Here is a 17,891-nt window from a genome sequence, read left to right as displayed (position 1 = left end):
GAAATGTTGGCTGAGACAGGAATCATATGATCTGGTGCTCACGATGGTAGTGTGGTGGGCGTGGCTTGCGATCACATGATTGATTGTGGCTGTGTTGCGGGCAGTGAAATTAGCGGAGTGTTAGTGTGATCTAGGGCACCCATCCTCTGGACCTCCCGACGCCCCGGCCGCCCTCCCATTCGAGCTCCCAACGCCCTGGCCACCCCCCACCCCCCGAGCTCCCAACGCCTTGAATGTGGACTTATCAATATAAACAAAATATTTGGTACATATGTGTACTTTTGATTATTGAAATTAATACAAATTAGCAGTTTAAAAATGGCATTACAATTTTTTTGTAACAAAATGCACATGCAAAATTAAAAATGTGTGTATAATATTTTTTCATGCCTTGTGGCTCTCAAACATCTGAAGTTTATCGTAAGTGGCTCTTACGTTAAGCAAGTTTGGCCACCCGTGTTACACCCAAGGTCTGAGGAACATCAGCAACTTTCAAAGCCTCACCGTTTATCAACTACAGTAAAATCCCCATTAACCAGAATTCAAGCAACTGGCAAAAAAAGGAAATAAAGAAATAGAAAGTTAAAATAAATAAAATTTTAAACAAAAGTTTAAAACTCTTGAATTTAATGTTCTCCAAAGAAACACACAACCCCTTGGTGAAGATGGGAGTAAACACTGAGGCAGTGCAGTGCCCCCAGCAACTATTTGAATAAAGTTTCAATAAAGTTGTGTTTGAATAAAATGGCAGCGCCTAAGATGAAGAGCCGGCCAATGCTGCTCACTGATGGGGCGACTCTCCTGAAGTGTCTCCTATCCCTGTTTATTCTTAATGCAGGTGTACCAGCAGGGTGCAGAGACACAGTGCTCCCGCAGAGTCCAACCACCCAGTCTGACTGCCATCAGCTCCAAACAGGCTTTAAACGGCCTGTTAATGGAGCAGACGATGGTTTTAGTTAAAAATCCCATGACCTTGGTGTCTGAGCCCAAAATGGCGGAGGCCACGTTCGCCGGGAGTTGAGAAGCAGAGGACAAGTACAGAGCACCAGTAAACGGGAGAACCCCCCCACCAACTATTTGAGAAGGAGAAGCAGAAAACGGACAGTGACCATGGCGGTAGACCAGCGAGGAGCTCCGCGGCGGGCCGTTGCAACTCGAGGCGAGGAACCAAGGCAGGCTGCAGACTGTTGCTGACTGTGGTCGAGGGATTCGCACCAGGCAGTGGCCTGCTCGAGACAGGCTGAAGGGGTACCAGGTCGTGAGAGGATGCCGAGGCCACTGAGGGGGTTCCTGATCGAGTCGGAGGTTCGGACCTGGAGCTTGGGCTTCTGATGGTTCAGCCTAGTCTTTGTGTAGCTGCGGGAGCGCTGGAGGCGAATGCACGGACACTCTGGGGAGTCTCTCTTTCTCTGACTGTCTCTAAAAGGCGCTTCAGGCCATTTCTGCCTGTGGCGAATCTGTCTGCCTCAGGGTAGACTAAACCAAATTGCATGTAATATTGCATTGTTTCTATTACATGACAATAGAGGAATCTTGAATCTTCGTTAGCATTGTAAGAGAGTCTCAGGCAACCAGAAAATTCACATATCTGGCATCCGCAATCCCCGTAGGTGCCAGATACCGAGGGTTTTACTCGACACTTTTCTCTCAAAGACCCACATATTTACTCCATATGTCCCTTGCCCCTTCATTTGGTCTGTCCATAATCCCTCCCCCCAATTCTCCCTCATCTCCCACAACACCAACCAGCCTGGATACATAAACAGGAAGGTCTGCAGATGCTGGGGTTGAGTGCAATGCACGACAGTGAAGGAGAAACTCAACAGGGCACTTTTTAAAGGCATTTGAAAATGAAACTATGGATACTGCGTGACTTGCTGAATTTCTCCTGCTCATTTGGGTGGATACCCTTGTCCAAACCCAAGTCCTAAGGTGGCATGGTTACAGTGGCAATTACAGTGGCAGCGATCGGGTTCGAATCCCGCCCTGTAAGGAGTTTGTACATTCTCCCTGTGTCTGATTTCCTCCCACCTTCAAAACGTACGGGGGAGGGAGTGGTGTAGGGTGGGTGTATTTGGGTGGCACAGGCTTGTGGCCTGGAAGGGCCTGTTACCGCGCTGCATGTCAAAATTAAAAAATTTAAATCATTAATCCCACCACTGATCTGTCACAGTCTCCTAACCTGCCAAGAAAGCACACCAAGAACATTCAGCAACTTCTACCGGTGCACCATCGAAAGCATCCCAGTAACATGTATTACCCCGTGGGGCGGGAGCTGCTCCACCCAAGATCAGAAGGAGGTGGCTAATGCAGCTCAGAAAAATCACGCACATCTCCCTCCTGCTGCCACGGGAAAAGACCCACCCCACCCCCATCCTGTCGGGGAGAAGATTCAAGAGCACCCGCAGGTTCAAAGATGACTTAAATTTTAAATTTAGACATACAGCACAGTAACAGGCCTTTTCAGCCCACGGGCCCGTGCCGCCCAATTAAACTACAGCTCCTGTAGGTTTTTAAGGGTGGGATAAATCGGAGCACCTACACAGACGGGGAGAAGGTACAAACTCCAGATTCGAACCCCAGTTGTGCTCACCTCTACACCAACCGTGCCACCATACGGTTTCCTAAATGCTCTAAGGCAGATGTTCTCATCCATTTCCCTTCCCCCAAATTCACTGCCCGCCTTCAGCATTCATTTTACCTTCTCCACAGCCAGCAGGCTCCTGAACCAACCTCACGCTGCCCTTGGTGTACACCAACTGACCTTTTCCCGGTAACACTACGCACCCCAATGAGTTCTTCTACTTTGAACTGCCTTACGCATGCTGGTGCCAGCACATGAGATAATAGCAACAGCCCCTTCTGGCCCACAAGCCTGTGCCACCCAAATACGCCCATGTGACCAATTAACCGACTGACTCCGTACGTTGGAAACTCACCTGGACAATGTTTAGCTGCTTTGATTTAGGAAGTACACTAAGGGCCCCCAGCTGCAAAAGCAGCTACGAACCATAAAACATTACAGCACAGAAACAGGTCCTTCAGCCCTTCTAGTCTGTGCTGATCCATTGCCTAGTCCCACTGGCCTGTACCCAGTCCAAAACTCTCCCATCTATGTACCTGTCCAAATTCTCTTTAAATGTTAAAATCAAGTCCACTTCAGCTGGCAGCTCTCTCCACACTCCCACTGCTCTCTGTGTGAAGAAGTTCCCCCAAAACCTTTCCCCTCTCACCCTTAACCCACATCCTCTGGTTTTGTATCTCATCCAACCTCAGTGGAAAAAGCCGACCTACATTTACTCTTCAATTCCCCTCATAATTTTAAATGCCTCCATCAAATCTCCCCTCATTCTTCTATGCTCCAGGGAATAAAGCCCTAATCTGTTTACCCTTTCCCTGTAATTCAGTTCCTTGTGAATCTTCTCTGCACTCTGCACCAGTTTACCTCTCTCTCTCTCTCTCTCTCACAACATTAATCAGGAAGCAGAGATGAGAGACCAAGGATGGGAAGGGTAGGGTAAAACACAACTTAAAAAGCAGTTTCAGCAGTTGGCATCCCCTTAATTAATATTTTCTAGCACTCAATTATCAAATTCCCAACTGTTTCAATGCTTCCTTGGTTTATCCAGCCTGTAGAAACATACAAGTGCAAGCTCAGGCAGCTGAGGCAAGAATATGTCAATTCCAAGATTTGGTGGCAGGGTGGGGCAAAGAGAAAAGATGGCCTCTTTCTCAGCTCCCAGCATCAGCTACTCTGTGCAGAGACAGTCACCAGAGAAAAGATGAGACACCCTGATACACCCCTTGGATTCCCCAGCAGCTCCGGCAGGCCAACTGATCCCAAGGAGGAGGCAGCAGGGAACAATACTTTGTTAACTCAAGTTTAATGATCCTTTGAAAAGAACTTCCAGTTTCAACATTTTTTAAAAATGTTTGCAGATATTGGTGACATTCAGAAGTCCAGTAAAACCCAGTAACCGGAATTCAAGCAACCGGCAAAAAGGGAAATTTTAAAAATTAAAATAAATAAGAATAAAATAATAGGTAAAAATACACAAGTTTAGAATTGTAAAAGTATATGTTCTCATAAAACCTTTGGTGAAGATGGGAGCAAATATCCAGCCAGCGGAGGGAGGGCCTTTGTCGGGTTTTGCTTGTGGCAGCTGTTGGAATAAAGTTGTGTGAAACAGCAATGGCGTCGCCCAGGATGAAGAGCTGGTTGATGCCGATCGCCGTTGGGGTGACTCTTTTAAAGTGTCTCCTTTCCTTGCTTAGTAAGAGTCAGAGGCTTTATCTGTAAACTTTGGGGGGGTGGTTAATTATCTATAATTAGATAATTGTTTGTCTTTCAGGCAGCTCCATTGAAGGAGAGGAACCTGCAGATGGTTAAATGTTTTCAAAGAATGTGACTGAACATAAAGTAAAATGCTTTAAGGTTTGTATATTCGTGCAAGTGGAGTTTGTTCATTGTAAGTTCAATGTAGTATTTTTCTCTTTTTAAACTATTTATCCTTAATGCAGGTGCACCGTAAGAGTGAAACTCAAGCAAATTGAAAACGCACTTTTCCAGCATCTACCAATCCCCATAGACACCAGATACCACGGGTTTTACTTCATTTTAAACCCTGACAACATGCTGAGCTTTGTCTACAATCAAAGACTTCCAGGAGCACTGTGGACAAGATGTGCCCTGGCCTTAAACAAATCTGCAGATGCTGAGGTCGTGACTAACCTCCTCCCACCTTTTCATTCAAGTAGCTATACCCTGATGAAGGACACAAGCCCAAAACGTTTGTAACCCTTTACTTCCTACAGGTGCTGTGAGACCTGCTGAGTTTCTCCAGCACGTTTGTGCATTGCCCTTGCCCACTGCATCAACTGAGTCCTTGCCGGTGGCCCTCAGCCAGCAAGATCAGTCTGATTTGGCTAGGCTAAGTTCGGGCAAAGGGGTAACGAGGGGCAGCAGGTCAGGGGTCCCTCACTTCCCCTCTCCCCATCAGGTATTCCTTTAAGCCTGGTCTGCTGACCCTCCTTCACACTGGAAGCATCTGCTGTAAACGCTCTTGAACTACTTCAACAGTTAGTGAATCATACCCGCTCACCACTCTCCCAGAACTTCTGACTAGATGTATTACTCATGAACGCACACAGAAAAAAAACAGGCTGTTCTGCCCATCAACCTATTCTGAAACATAAGATCACAAAACCTCAGCCTCGTCCATCTGAAGGTTGGATAGATTTTCACTCTTGATCCAAAGATCCTTTGAGTGCACAATTTTTATTGTTGTACTTATCTACATCTGACAGTGCAGACACCCCATCTGCACAGCAAATCCACTCCTACTTAGTGCTAGAGGGTTTTCCAGTGCCTTTGGCATTCCCTGCTGGACCCCCTCACCTTTGCCGCTCCGTGCCGCACCACGGCATCTTTGACACACCACAACCTGGACCCCGACACCATGCCGGACCATGCCTAAGCCCTGCAGCTAAGGGAAAGCTTCTCAGCCTGCTGATCACTCTACAATCCCTGCAGTTTGAATGCCTCCAAGTCCCAGTGAACGACGATGATAAGATTGTTGCCATACATGTTGTACACAAGCCCCAAAATTCTTACCTGCTGCACTGAAACAGCTAATAAAATCTACCAAACAAATCCTGAATTTTTTTTTGTCTTAACTTGAATGGTATACACAATCAAATTAAAGACAATAAATTCAAAAGAGAATAAATATTTACAGTTCAAAAAAAGTGCAAGATCGGCCTGATTTGGCTAGGCTAAGTTCAGGTAACGAGGGGCAGTGAGGTCCCTCACTGTTTTAGAACATAGTTTTATAGTTGGATCAACCCACTTATGCCACGGATTTCTGCTGTACCCCTTCCTAATATGTGCCCACCAAGCCCCTGTCCCAGTGTCCTCTGCAGTAATAACCCCCCTATCCTTGTGCATTGTTTAGGGACCCTGTCCCAGTGTCCCCTGTGGTAATAACCCCCTATCCTTATGCATCGTTTAGGGACCCTGTTCCAGTGTCCCCTGTGGTAACCCCCCCACTAATCCTGTGCATCGTTTAGGGGTCTATTTGCGCTTTCTCCGGTGTCATCGGATAGAAGAGAGCTGCAATCACAGTTTCAGCTAACCCTTTTGTCAGAACACCTAGAAGAGAAACGGCAAGAGCAGGGTAAAAATGTGCAAAGGAGTTAAAAAGCTGAACATAGGTCAGGGCAAACGAAGAAAACCACATCTCCTGCTAAGACCGTTGTTGATCATAGATGGGTTAAACATTCGCAGTTACTTAAATACGCTTACAAAATGTCCATCAACACCACAATTAAACTTAAAATGATACCCTTAATATAAATAACAGCAATTATAAATATAGTTATGTTTACATTAATATTAATGGCTTGAATCATCATTAATTGTCATGAACAACGAATTTGAAGACAATAAATTCTGATTCTGAATTTTAATGCTGCAATTGGAAAATGTTTTATAATTTAGATTTAAAATGTCAATTTTACATTAATACAATGTATTGATTTTATTTTCTCTATTTATACAAATTGCGCCCATTTAATCATTAATAAAATGATCATTTGCTGTTTATTGCGATTTATTTAATATTTAGACGCGATTAACATTAATCTTGAGGGGTTTCCTCGCCTAACCTCCCGCCCCCCGCTCCCACCCGGGTAATTTTTCTACGCCAGTCCCAGGCATCGGGCCTACTTGGGGTTCAGCACCCCTCTCCACCCCGCCCCCCCACCACTCAGACTTCACCGCCCCGGGACCGGGGTGAGCCGAACCCTCCCCGGCCGCCGGCAGAGACGCTGGCCGTCCGTCGGAGATTGGGGGGGGGGTGGGGTGGAAATGGGGGGAGGGGGTCGCGGATGGGAAGCCACCGCACTCACCTGCCGTCGCCGTCGCTCCCCGCCGTCCGTTTCCAACACAACCGGCGCCGCAGACCCCGCACCCGCCCCGACCACCCAAACAACCGCGCCCATTGGTCCAAGCCCAAACCGGCTCCAGACCCTTCCACCGTCACCATTGGCCGCTCGCGTGAGATTGACGGCTTCCTCAGCCGCTCAGTTGTGAAAGCCACCGCCCCCTTCGCAACGGCGATGGACAGCTCTCGAGACAAATCAAACTGGAGTTCGTGTGGTGATTCCGCCTCCAATCGCCGCGTGTATTGGACGGGCTTCAATGAACAACATTCGTATAACCAATCATATTAACAGAGTAAACTAGCCCCTCCTCCCACGATGGGCGTTGTCTGCGAAGGAAGATGATCGACAGATAAAGCAGTGACCTGATTGGTGCAATCTAATAACGGGCTCATTTTGTTCACACTTCATCAGTCAATTAGGGAATGATTGACAGCCCGGGATTTTAATCAGTGCCAAGTAGGCCTCAGGCCCCCAGCAGGCGAGAAACCTGAGGAACAAAGTGGCCAAAACTGTACATTTATATAATGTGCTAAGGTGCTGTTGCCATCAGTGTTGGTGCCGTCAAGCAGCTCGTCCACAATCGTGGGGCGCCAGCCATCATTCTGGCATATCGCACAGGCACAGACCCTTCAGCCCACAACCACCATGCTAACCCCTTTAGCCCATCCACCTGAATCCCATTTACCCCATATTAGGACTGCATCCAATCCAATGTCCGTCTCAATGCCTTTTTAGTACCCAGTTCCACTACCTCCTCTATCTAGTCAAGTTCAGAATTAGAATTTATTGTCATGAGCAGGTCACGAAATTCAGTGTTTTGCAGCAGCACCCCAGTACATTCACATTATACCATCTTACATTACTATAAATTTTAAAAAATGCACAAAAAGTTAGGCCATGTCTGTGGTTTATTGATTATTCAGGAATCTGATGGCAGAGGGGAAGAAGCTGTCCTTGTGCCACTGAGCACACGTCTTTAGGCTCCAGGACCATCTCCACCCCCCCCCCCACCCCCCCACCCCGATGGTAGACGAGTGAAGAGGGCATGGCCTGCGTGGATAGCAGCTCCTTTTTTAAGACACCATGTCATGTAGATGTCTTTGATGGAGTGAAGTCTGGTGCCTGCAATGTCACAGGCCGAATTAACAACCCTCTGGAGTTTGTTCTTGTCCTGAGAGTTGGCACCTCCATACCAGGCAGTGATACAACCAGCCAGAATACTCTCCACGGTCCACCTGTAGAAGTTTACGAGTTTGTCATCTACATCCTGACGAAACAGCATTCTCTGGTCACAGGGTAAAACACACCAGACATAACACACATACAGAACACACGCAGGACAAGTATTTCATCTCCAAAAATAAATAAATAGTTTTGTGAATATGAGAGTCTAGGATGGTTCGAGTGAGCAGTTCCTTTGGTCATTCAGCGTTCTCACTGCCCAGGGGAAGAAACTGTTCTTCAGCCTGGTGGTGCTGGCTCTGATCCTCCTGTATCTCTTCCGCAACGGGAGCAGCTGAAAGGTGCTGTGTGCAGGATGAAAGGGGATCTCAATGATCCCGGTAGATCATGTCAATGGAGGGGAGGGATCCTCTGCCACTCTTCAAGTTCCATGGACTGACCTCTGGGCAGTCAGTTCCTGACACTCTCCTAAAGTCCTAACCCCCCCCCCACCCAAAAGACCCCATTTAAATCTCTGTCCTCCCACCTTAAGCCCCCGCCACCTGGTTTTTGATCCCCCTAACCTCGAAAAAAGTTCTACCGACCCTCACTTTTCAGATCAGATACTATTTGAATAAAACAGAAATGTAATATTACAACTGAAATGGCTTCAGTCTGCAATAAGGCCAAGATTCTCCATTAGTATCGCCCAAAGGAAAAGAGAACCCCCCCCCCAGTCACTGAGTATCTGTGGATTCGCCTCCAGCCCTCCCACAACTGCACAGACTCAGTTCAAACCATCAGTAACCGAGCCCAGATCCAAACCTCTGACATGATCAGGAAGCGTCCAGGACCCTTTGGAAGCCTTTCTTGCCCTCAGCACCCTCTCAAGTTCCGGTCCACATAAGCCAGTCTCCAGCAGCCCCTAGCCCATTATGGGTCCTTTGACCTCAAGTCGCCAGCAGCCCGTGTTGGTTCCTTGCCTGCATGGGTGTATGAGGACTCTTTGGTCAAGGGGGCAGAGGGGTTGATTGCCTGGGTCACCTCACAACTTACCCCTAGGCTCGGACATAGGTCGCTGCCTCCTCTGTGAACCGGTTGCTGGCGCAGACACTGGGCACAAGAAGGCCATCCCCGACCATTCTGACCCCGTTCCGTCCAAGGCTCACATCCATCCCCAGGCCATTTCATTGTCCAGGGGAAGGTCTGTTGCTGAGTGACTCTTCGCAGACCCTCTGACGTCATTCACACAGAGACGTAGGAAGACAACATGTCATTCCATCTGCCATCAGCAGTCCCGCACCTAGGCTGTGACGGCCAGACATGGCACGTGCGTGCTAACGTCACAGGGCCTGAAGACTGACGCTGAGCACCGTTGCCCCAGCAACGAGCCGGTTCCTGGAGGTGGCTGCGGCCCATGTCCGGATCCCGGGTTGGAGGTGAGATGCGTGGCACCCGGGGTGTGAAGGTGCCTCGGGCCAGGACGCAGTGGAACAGGGCTGCCATTATCGTTAATTTGTTTGTCTTTTTGCTTTCTCAGTCTGATTTTTTTTCTTGCTTTACCTGAATTTTCACCAGTTTTGTCCATATTTGGAAGAGCAGTTGCCTCTCTCCCCCCCACCCCCCCACACCCCAAGTTGGATACCTGTGCCCACAAGTCACCAACAGCACACTGCCTGTGAGAGGAACTGTCACAGCTCAGATCTTCCAATGACCCATGCCCTTCAACAAATATCAAGGGTTAGGGTCTTGGATTCCAAGACATTTTGGATTCAAATTCAGCTTTTGACATTGGTTATTTATTTTGGGGGGAAAAATGCAAAAAGTGTACAGGATGAAAAAAAAAAAAATCAGTTTAGATCTTTGGTGCTTTGAGCTCGATTTCAGTTAAATTACTGGCAAGGTAGAATTAGTCTCTGGGCTTCACACAACAAGGTTGAACGTTGAAACCGTTCTCGACATTTCAAAGCACAATCTTGCATCCACCAGCTTGAGGGTGTGAATCTCCGGAACAGCAGACCTTCATCCTGATGACAGGCATTGGATTCAGTCTCATTAACCCACTCTTCCTTGTTGCTCTCCACAATCCAACTTTCTTGATAGTTTGCCCACTGACCCTTCAAATGTACCAATTCAAACACTGCAGAGAGAACTTTGGAAACAGACAAGAGGTAAAGAACATGATAGAAAGAGCAATATGTACAAGTAACATGTAGCGATTGTAGCAAACATCTTGATCACAAAGTTCAGTCACCGCCAACTGTTTTGTTTTCTAGTACCATTTAAAGAATTATTTTGTTCTGGCTTGTGTACAAATTTAAAAAGTGACCTTGAGAAAATCATTGCCAGTCACCAGGGCTCTACCTGACCATCTGAAGCACCTACTTCTGGTGCATTCCCTCCCACGTTGTCAACTCACACTGAGCTACAGGTCAGGCAGATTGTCCATGTACTGGGAAGGGGTGGTGGTGGAGAGGGAAAACAGGTGGGTCCCCCTGATTCACTGCCATCCTCAACCATATATCAAAGACCACGCTAAAAATGGAGGGGAGTGGTGACAATCCAAATCTCTCACCTTCACCACTGATGGGAGAATGTGAAGTTGCATCTCACAGTGAAAAAGATGAGGTTTTGGGTTAGGAACCAGATCCAAACTATTTAAAGACTGGCTCTCGTAGGGGATAGTGCAGAACTAAACAATTTCAAGGGTGTCGGGACCACAACCTTGGCACTGGCGTTTCATCTCTTTCCATGTGCCATCCAGGCAGCTATAGGAGCCTGCTGAAGTGTTGCTCAGAAAACACTGCCAATGCATGAAAAGACCCATTCCACCTCTTCTCCCTCCTGTCCCCCTCCCCCCTGCCCCTGTTGAGCAGAAGATACACAGGCTTGAAAACACCCCCCCTCCCCCCGGATTCATGACAGACTTAACTCCAGAGGTTGTGGAGGCCACATCATCGGGGTATTTAAAGGGAAGCTGAAGATCAGGGTGGGAATCAAAAGGGAATTGACAGAAGAAAGAAGTTATGGCTTCAGCTCCTCAGCCACGATCATAATGAGGGGGCTGTTTTCAGCATTGCTGATCGAGGTGAGTTCTGGCAGCATCTCACACCATTTCTAATGCCACCAATGGTCGTTAACATTCACTCTCTTCACATTGACCGTCCAAAGAAGTCGGTCTTTCACAACATCATGGTTCACAATTAAAATCCCAACTCCGATTAAACACCATCTTAGTCTCAGCCTGAAGACATGGTCTGAAGTTCCAAATTCTACATTTAACCTTCTGTGAAGAACTCAATTGTGTGAACATTAATCTATCTTGGCCTCGTCCTGAAGATACGGTCCGAAGATCCAGATTCAACGTTAAAGCTTTTGTGAGGCCATGATTGTCGATCCCTCCCTCCTACCCAACAGTGTCCAAGTTTGATTTGAAGCAATAATATTAAATATACGTTCATCGGTGCACGTGTGCTTCGCAAATGATCTACCATGCTACGTTCTAGCACTAGCTGTGTCTGCGCAGCAGAAACATGTGATTAAATCTGGGGTAGCACAAGCAGGGGTACGTGAGGGAGACTCATTTCTTGAAGAACTTCTTGTTGAGCAGGAAGATCAGCAGATTCACATTGACCTTGGCCTTGTCGAACATCTTCATCACAGCCACTCCCTCATACTGCAGTTGGAGGAGGTCCTGGGGGGGGGGGGGGGGGAAAAAACAGAGATCTTGGTTGTCACTGCAACAATGCTATGAGAATAAAGCATAAATTCAGTTCTACAAAATTCTGGTTGGACCACACTTGGAGCATTGTGTTCCGTTCTGGTCGGCTCATTGCCAGAAGGATATGGAAGCTATGGAGAGGGTGCAGAGGAGATTACCAGGATGTTGCCTGGATTGGAAAATAAATCCAATGCAGCAAGGTTGACAGAGTTAGGGATTTCCTCTTTGTTGTGAAGAATGATGAGGGGCAACTTAGAGGTCTACAAAATCAATGGAGGCAAAGGGTAGACACCCAGTAGGGTGAGTAGCAAACACCAGCTGATATCTGTACAAGGTGAGGGGAGGAAAGTTGAAGGAAGGCATCAGGTGTAAGTTTTTGTTTTGTGCACAGAGAGTGGTAGGTGCCTGGAATGCCTTGCCAGGGGTGGTGGTGGAGGCCGAGACATTTAAAAGACAGGCACCCAGATGGAAGGAAAATAGAGGTTATGGGTGTGTGGTAGTAGGTTTGTTTTGGTCGACGCAACATCATGGGCCAAAGGACCTGTACTGTAATGTTCTAAATAGAGGTACAAGGTGGGGTTGCGAGACCCCTGGATTTGCGGGGGGGGGGTGGGTGAGACAGATACAATTCTAGCCCTGACTGCTGCCCAGGGACTCCTGCTGGAAAGTGGAGCTGTGCATGGGAGGCCATGAAACCACCAAGGGCTCAGGAATCTGTTGCCACTCACAAAGTGAATGGCAGTAGGAAGGGTGCTTGGGCGAGGAGCCACGGGGAGGTGGAGGAAAGCAACCAACATTGCTCCTCAATCTAGCCATGGCCCTGCTGTACCGTCCAGCAGCCGGTCAGGGATTTCTGAAAGGGTGGAGGCGAACGTACAGCAACCGGTGTTCGAAGATTAAGGGGCGAAAGTTGCTTTCTCGTGCAGTCTCCCTGTGACCAGCAATAAGGGACATGGACTTGGTGGCAGATGATAGCAAAGAGGTGGTAGGGTGGGTGGTGCTGAAAGACTGCAGATATGGACAAAGAGGTGGCAGATGAAATACAATGTTGGAAAGAGGACGGTCGTGCACTTTGGTAGAAGAAATAGATGGGCAAGATTATTTAAATGGGAAGAAGATTCAAAATTTGGAGGTGCAAAGGATCTTGAGAATCCTTGTGCAGGATTCCGTAAAGGTTGACCTCCAGGTTGAGTCAGTGGTGAAGAAGGTGAATGTAATGTTAGTGTTAATTTCTAGAGGAATAGCAAACAAGAGCAGGGATTTAATGCTGGGATTCTATAGAACATTGGTGAAACCTCACGTGCACAGTTTTGGGCGCCTTATTTGAGGAAGGATGTGCTGGTGTCGGAGAGAGTTCAGAGAAGATTTACTAGAATGGTACCAGGAATGAAAGGGTTAGCAGTTGAGAAACGTTTGTCCAGCTCTTGGACTATACTCGTTGGAGTACAGAAGGATGGGGGGTGGAGGGGGGGAAGCTCAGAGACATTTCAAATACTGAATAGATATGGCAACAATAGGGAGTTTCAGACAAGAGAGTGCAACTTCCAGATAAAAGGGCATCAATTTAAAACAGATGCAGAGAAATTTCTTTAGCCAGAGGTTGGTGGGTTTGTGGAACTTGTTGCCACAGGTAGCGGTGGAAGCAAGGCACAAATCGACAGGGCATTTGATTAGCCAAGACATTAAGGGTTACCAGCAGAAGTTTGGGGAGTGGGGCTGGGGGTTGAGCGGGAGTGTGAATCAGCTGGTGGACCAGACCCAATGGGCTGATTTGCCTATTTCTACTACTAGATTTTAATATATATATTAAAAAAATAATTAGGCGTCGCGCACCACGTTAGGGTGAGTCTTCTGCGGATCTGATTGGGGGTCGCCAGGTCGAAGGGAGCTGAAAGGGAAGTGACAGCCCAGGGCCCCAGCCGACCTGAAAGGGTGAAAGCTAAACGGAGGACGAAGGCGAGAAAGGAATTCACCAGGGTGAGGTGCGAGCGGACCGGAAAGGGTGAAGGCCTCGCTGACTTGAAAGGAAGGTCCTGCTCCTAGATCTTGTGATTTATTTCTCAACCCAGAGTGTCTATACCCGTCTACAAGTGGTGTTACCCTGGTTGACTTTCAGAGGTGTGGAACCATTCAGGGACAGAGAGATGTTACAACTGGGCTAACACCACTTGCACTGGATGGTGACCTACAGCAGGGACCAAGGCTGTCAAGTCCAAGCAGAGGTGAGTTGAAAAACCTCACACCATACTGAGTCAAAGTCAAGGACGAGGCTCGTGACTGGGAAACCTCTGCAGCTCTCACCTGATAATGCAACTGGAACCTCTCCATGTCCACGCCCATGAATCGAGCCTTCACCTCAAAAGTTCCCACTTCCTCACTCTGCACGATGTCAAAAATCACATTTCTGAACCTGGAAACGGACAAGGAAGAAAACAGGGGAAAGTGCGGGCTCCAGCAACAATTGATAATGTGCCTAAAGAGGGTCTTTGGGCATTAGTTGGACAGAGCAGAATCCACTGCAGCCTGTTCCTGGTTGATCACACACTCCCTGTGTGCAAGATTTCCATATTTATATTTTTATTGTTTTTAAATTTAGAGAGACAGCATGGTAACAGGCTTATGGGGCTATGCCACCTAATTAACCTACCAACCCCATATGTTTTGGAGCGTGGGAGGAAACCCACATGATCACGGGGAGAATGTACAAACTCCTTTCAGACAGCACCGGATTCGAACATGAATAGCATCGTGCTAACTGTGCTGCTCATCCTCCCTCCAAATCCCTCGTGCACCCAACTGACAATTCTCTAGGATCTCCAAGATTCTCTCCTCAGGTTTCCATTCACCCGTCCAGCACAGCCCAACCTCTGGAAATCCTTCCCTGAATCTTCCCACTTGGTTCAGACATCTTCTACTGTCTGATATTTGATTATTCCTGAAGTGGCTTGTTCTGATGGAAGATACTCTTGGCAAACACAAGGTGCTGAGATAGGTGGAGAGAATTTACATAGGTGGAAGGAATGCACCAAGACGTTGCCTACTTTTGAGGGTATCAGCTACAAGGAGATGCTGGACACGTGTGTTGTCCAACCTTGTTTAAAGTTGTGAGACATGGGATTCAGGGAACTTGTGTGTGCATTCGTAATTGGCTTGCCCACAGAAGGCAGAAGGTGTTAGTCGATAGAGTGTATTCTGCCTGTATGTTAGTGGCTAGTGGCTTTCCACAGGGATCTCTTCTGGGACCCATGCTCTTTGTGATTGTTATAAATGACACAAATGAAGAGGGGTGAATCAGTTAGTTTAGTGTTGTGGACAGGGCAGAAGGTTGCCGTAGCTTACAACAGGATATTGACAGGATGCAGAGTTGGGTGAAGAAGTGGCAGATGGAGTTCAATCTGGATAAGTGTGAAGTGTTGCATTTTGGAAGGTCAAACCTGAAGGCAGAGTACTTGATTAATGGCAGAATTCTAATACAGTGAACAAAGGAATTTGGGGCCCAATTCTATAGATCTCTTAAGGATGCCTTGCAGGTTGCAGGGTAGTTAAGAAGGTCTATGGTATGCTGGCCTTCATTCATCAGGGGATTGAGTTCAATAGCTGCCATCTGCCATCTTTCAGCCCACTCTAACTAGCCTATAACCCACTGCAAGCTTTGATAAGCTTCTACACTGTCCATATAACAATTACAGCACAGAAACAGGCTTTGGCCCTTCTATTCCATGCCGAACACCTAGTCCCATTGACCTGCACCTGGCCATAACCCTCCACACCCATCTCGTCCATATACCTATCCAACTTTTCCTTAAATATTAAAAATCGAGCCTGCATCTACCACTTTGGCTGGAAGCTCATTCCACACTCCCTCTGGGTGAAGAAATTCCCCCTCATATTTCCCCTAAACTTTTCCCTCCCTTCAATCTCAATCCAGATCCTCTTGCTTGAATCACCCCCACTCTCAATGGAAAAAGCCTGTTCACATTGACTCTTCTCTGTCCCCCTCAATTTTAAATACCTCTATCAAATCACCCTTCAATCTTCTACGCTCCGGGGGATAAAGTCCCAGCCTGCTAAACCTTTCCCAGTATCTCAAACCCAGGAAACATTCTGGTAAATCTCCTCTGCGCTCCCTATTCTGTTTATATCCTTCCTGTAATTCAGCGACAAAAACTACACACAATATTCCAAATTTGGGCTTATAAAACTTCAACATGACATCCCAACTCCTGTATTCAATACTCTGATTTACAAAGGACAACGTACGAAAAGCTTTCTTCACCACCCTACCTACATGTAACTCCACTTTCAGGGAATTATGAACCAGAATTCCTAAATCCATTTGTTCTACTGCACTCCTCAATTGTCTACCCTTTAACCTTTTGCTGATTAGTCCGACCAAAATGTAGTACCTCACATTATTCAGTATTAAACTCCATCTGCCATCTTTCAGCCCACTCTAACTGGCCTATAACCCACTGCAAGCTTTGATAAGCTTCTACACCGTCCACAACACCACCAATATTCGTACTATTTACATACTTACTAATCCGATTTACCACCCTATCATCTAGATCATTAATATATATGTGACAAACAATAATGGACCCAGTACCAGTCCCTGAGGCACTCCACTAGTCACCAGCCTCTAATATGACAAACAATTTTCCACCACTACTCTCTGGCATCTCCCATCCAACCACTGTAGTAGCTCTACAAAACTCTTAATTAGCCCCCACTTGGAATATTGTGTTCAGTTCTGGTCGCTTCATTTCAGGAAGGACGTCGAAGCTACGGAATGAGTGCAGAGACGATTTACCAGAATGTTTGCCTAGATTGGAGAACATGTCTTATGAAGCGAGGTTAACAGACCTTGGGCTTTTCTCTTTGGAGCGAAGAAGGATGAATGGTGACTTAAATAGGTCTACAAGATTAGGAGAGGCATAGACAGCCAGCATCTTTTCTCTTGGGTGGGAGTAGTAAACACCAGAGGACATCAAGGTGAGGGGAGGAAAGTTTAGGGGAGACGTCTGGGTGAAGTTTTTTTTAAAATTACGCACATAGTGGGGAGGTTGATACATAAGAAACCGGGGGACACGGATGTATGAAAAATAGTAGGTTATGGGCTATGAGGTTGGAATGGATTGAATTGTCGTGGAGTAGGTTGATGATAGGTTGGCACAACAACACGGGGCAAAGAGCCCGATTAGTTCCGGAATTTTTTTTTTGCTTTTCAACGGGAGACCTGAAAGAAGTTGAGAAAATTGTGGGAGGATTAGATCGGGTGGAGAGTCAGGGTAAAAATGTCACAGGCTTATGCATTTAAAGTGACGGGAGAAAGTTTGAAGTGACGAAGGACGAGAGGTGACTTAATAGAGGTGCATAAGATTATGAGGGGTTTAGACAGGGTGGACACCCAGCACCTTTTTCCTGGGACAACAACAACAAATACCAGAGGACATCGCTTCAAGATGAGTGGAGGAAAGTTTAGTGGCGATGTCAGAGGTGAGATTTTTTTTAAAAAAAGTGATGGGAGCCTTGAATGCATTGCTAGGGATAGTGGTGGAAGCTGGTACAATGGGGTAACTCTAAACAGTCTTAGACGGTCACATGGATGTAAGAAAGAAAGTTATGAGAGTGAGGTAAAGAAAGGTAAGGTTGTGGTGGAGTAGGTTTACATTGGTCAGCACATGGACTGAAGGGCCTGTAGTTTTAGAGATACAACACGGAAACAGGATCTTCTGGACCACAAGCCCGTACTGGCCAAATACACTCATGTGACCAATTAGCCTACAACACCCATTCACAAGGAAAACTCCTTACAATCGGCGCCGGATTCGAACCCTGCTCGTTCACTGCAAAGCTTGCATTACAATCGGACGTCATGGTAAGAACAACATTGCGCTTACTGGCTGGTGGGAAGATCCTCCATCTCTAGCAACACACCCTTTTCTTGCAGCCGTGCTGCAGTGTAGTTCAGGGATAGGGGTTTTCTCTTTTTCCCCATGGCCTCCGTGGGCTTCTTCCCAGAGGAGCTGCAAACAACACACAGGAGAGGTCAAGTGCAGAA

General features: G+C 47.1%; 2 protein-coding genes and 1 long non-coding RNA gene across 17 annotated transcripts in view; 1 reads left to right on the top strand and 2 right to left on the bottom strand.

Moving 5' to 3' along the window:
* Window positions 1–6,338, top strand: part of LOC138764422 (uncharacterized) — a 37,500-nt gene extending 31,162 nt beyond the window's left edge. For both annotated transcript variants that reach the window (XR_011358157.1, XR_011358156.1), the window contains exons 2-3: window positions 4,353–4,435; window positions 4,522–6,338. This is a non-coding gene — a long non-coding RNA (uncharacterized lncRNA). The remainder of the gene's footprint in view (window positions 1–4,352; window positions 4,436–4,521) is intronic.
* Window positions 1–6,995, bottom strand: part of gatad2b (GATA zinc finger domain containing 2B) — a 100,685-nt gene extending 93,690 nt beyond the window's left edge. For 4 of the 9 annotated variants that reach the window (XM_069940324.1, XM_069940325.1, XM_069940323.1 and 1 more), the window contains exon 1: window positions 6,910–6,995. The gene's annotated coding sequence lies outside the window, so the exon portion shown is untranslated. The remainder of the gene's footprint in view (window positions 1–6,909) is intronic. The other 5 variants (XM_069940322.1, XM_069940316.1, XM_069940321.1 and 2 more) reach the window with 2 other exon arrangements.
* A 4,030-nt stretch (window positions 6,996–11,025) lies between these two features.
* iqgap3 (IQ motif containing GTPase activating protein 3) overlaps window positions 11,026–17,891 on the bottom strand; it is a 146,258-nt gene continuing 139,392 nt past the window's right edge. For all 6 annotated transcript variants that reach the window (XM_069940308.1, XM_069940309.1, XM_069940313.1 and 3 more), the window contains 3 exons: window positions 17,731–17,856; window positions 14,129–14,237; window positions 11,026–11,800 (listed from right to left, as the gene is read on the bottom strand). In XM_069940308.1, coding sequence (XP_069796409.1) covers window positions 11,687–11,800; window positions 14,129–14,237; window positions 17,731–17,856 — 349 coding nt within the window. In that variant the 3' untranslated portion in view covers window positions 11,026–11,686. The remainder of the gene's footprint in view (window positions 11,801–14,128; window positions 14,238–17,730; window positions 17,857–17,891) is intronic.

Source organism: Narcine bancroftii, chromosome 5 (genome assembly GCF_036971445.1).
Source record: "Narcine bancroftii isolate sNarBan1 chromosome 5, sNarBan1.hap1, whole genome shotgun sequence".
Classification (NCBI taxonomy): domain Eukaryota; kingdom Metazoa; phylum Chordata; class Chondrichthyes; order Torpediniformes; family Narcinidae; genus Narcine; species Narcine bancroftii.
Note: the sequence above shows the minus strand (reverse complement) of the source record. Positions and strands in the feature narration are given on the sequence as shown.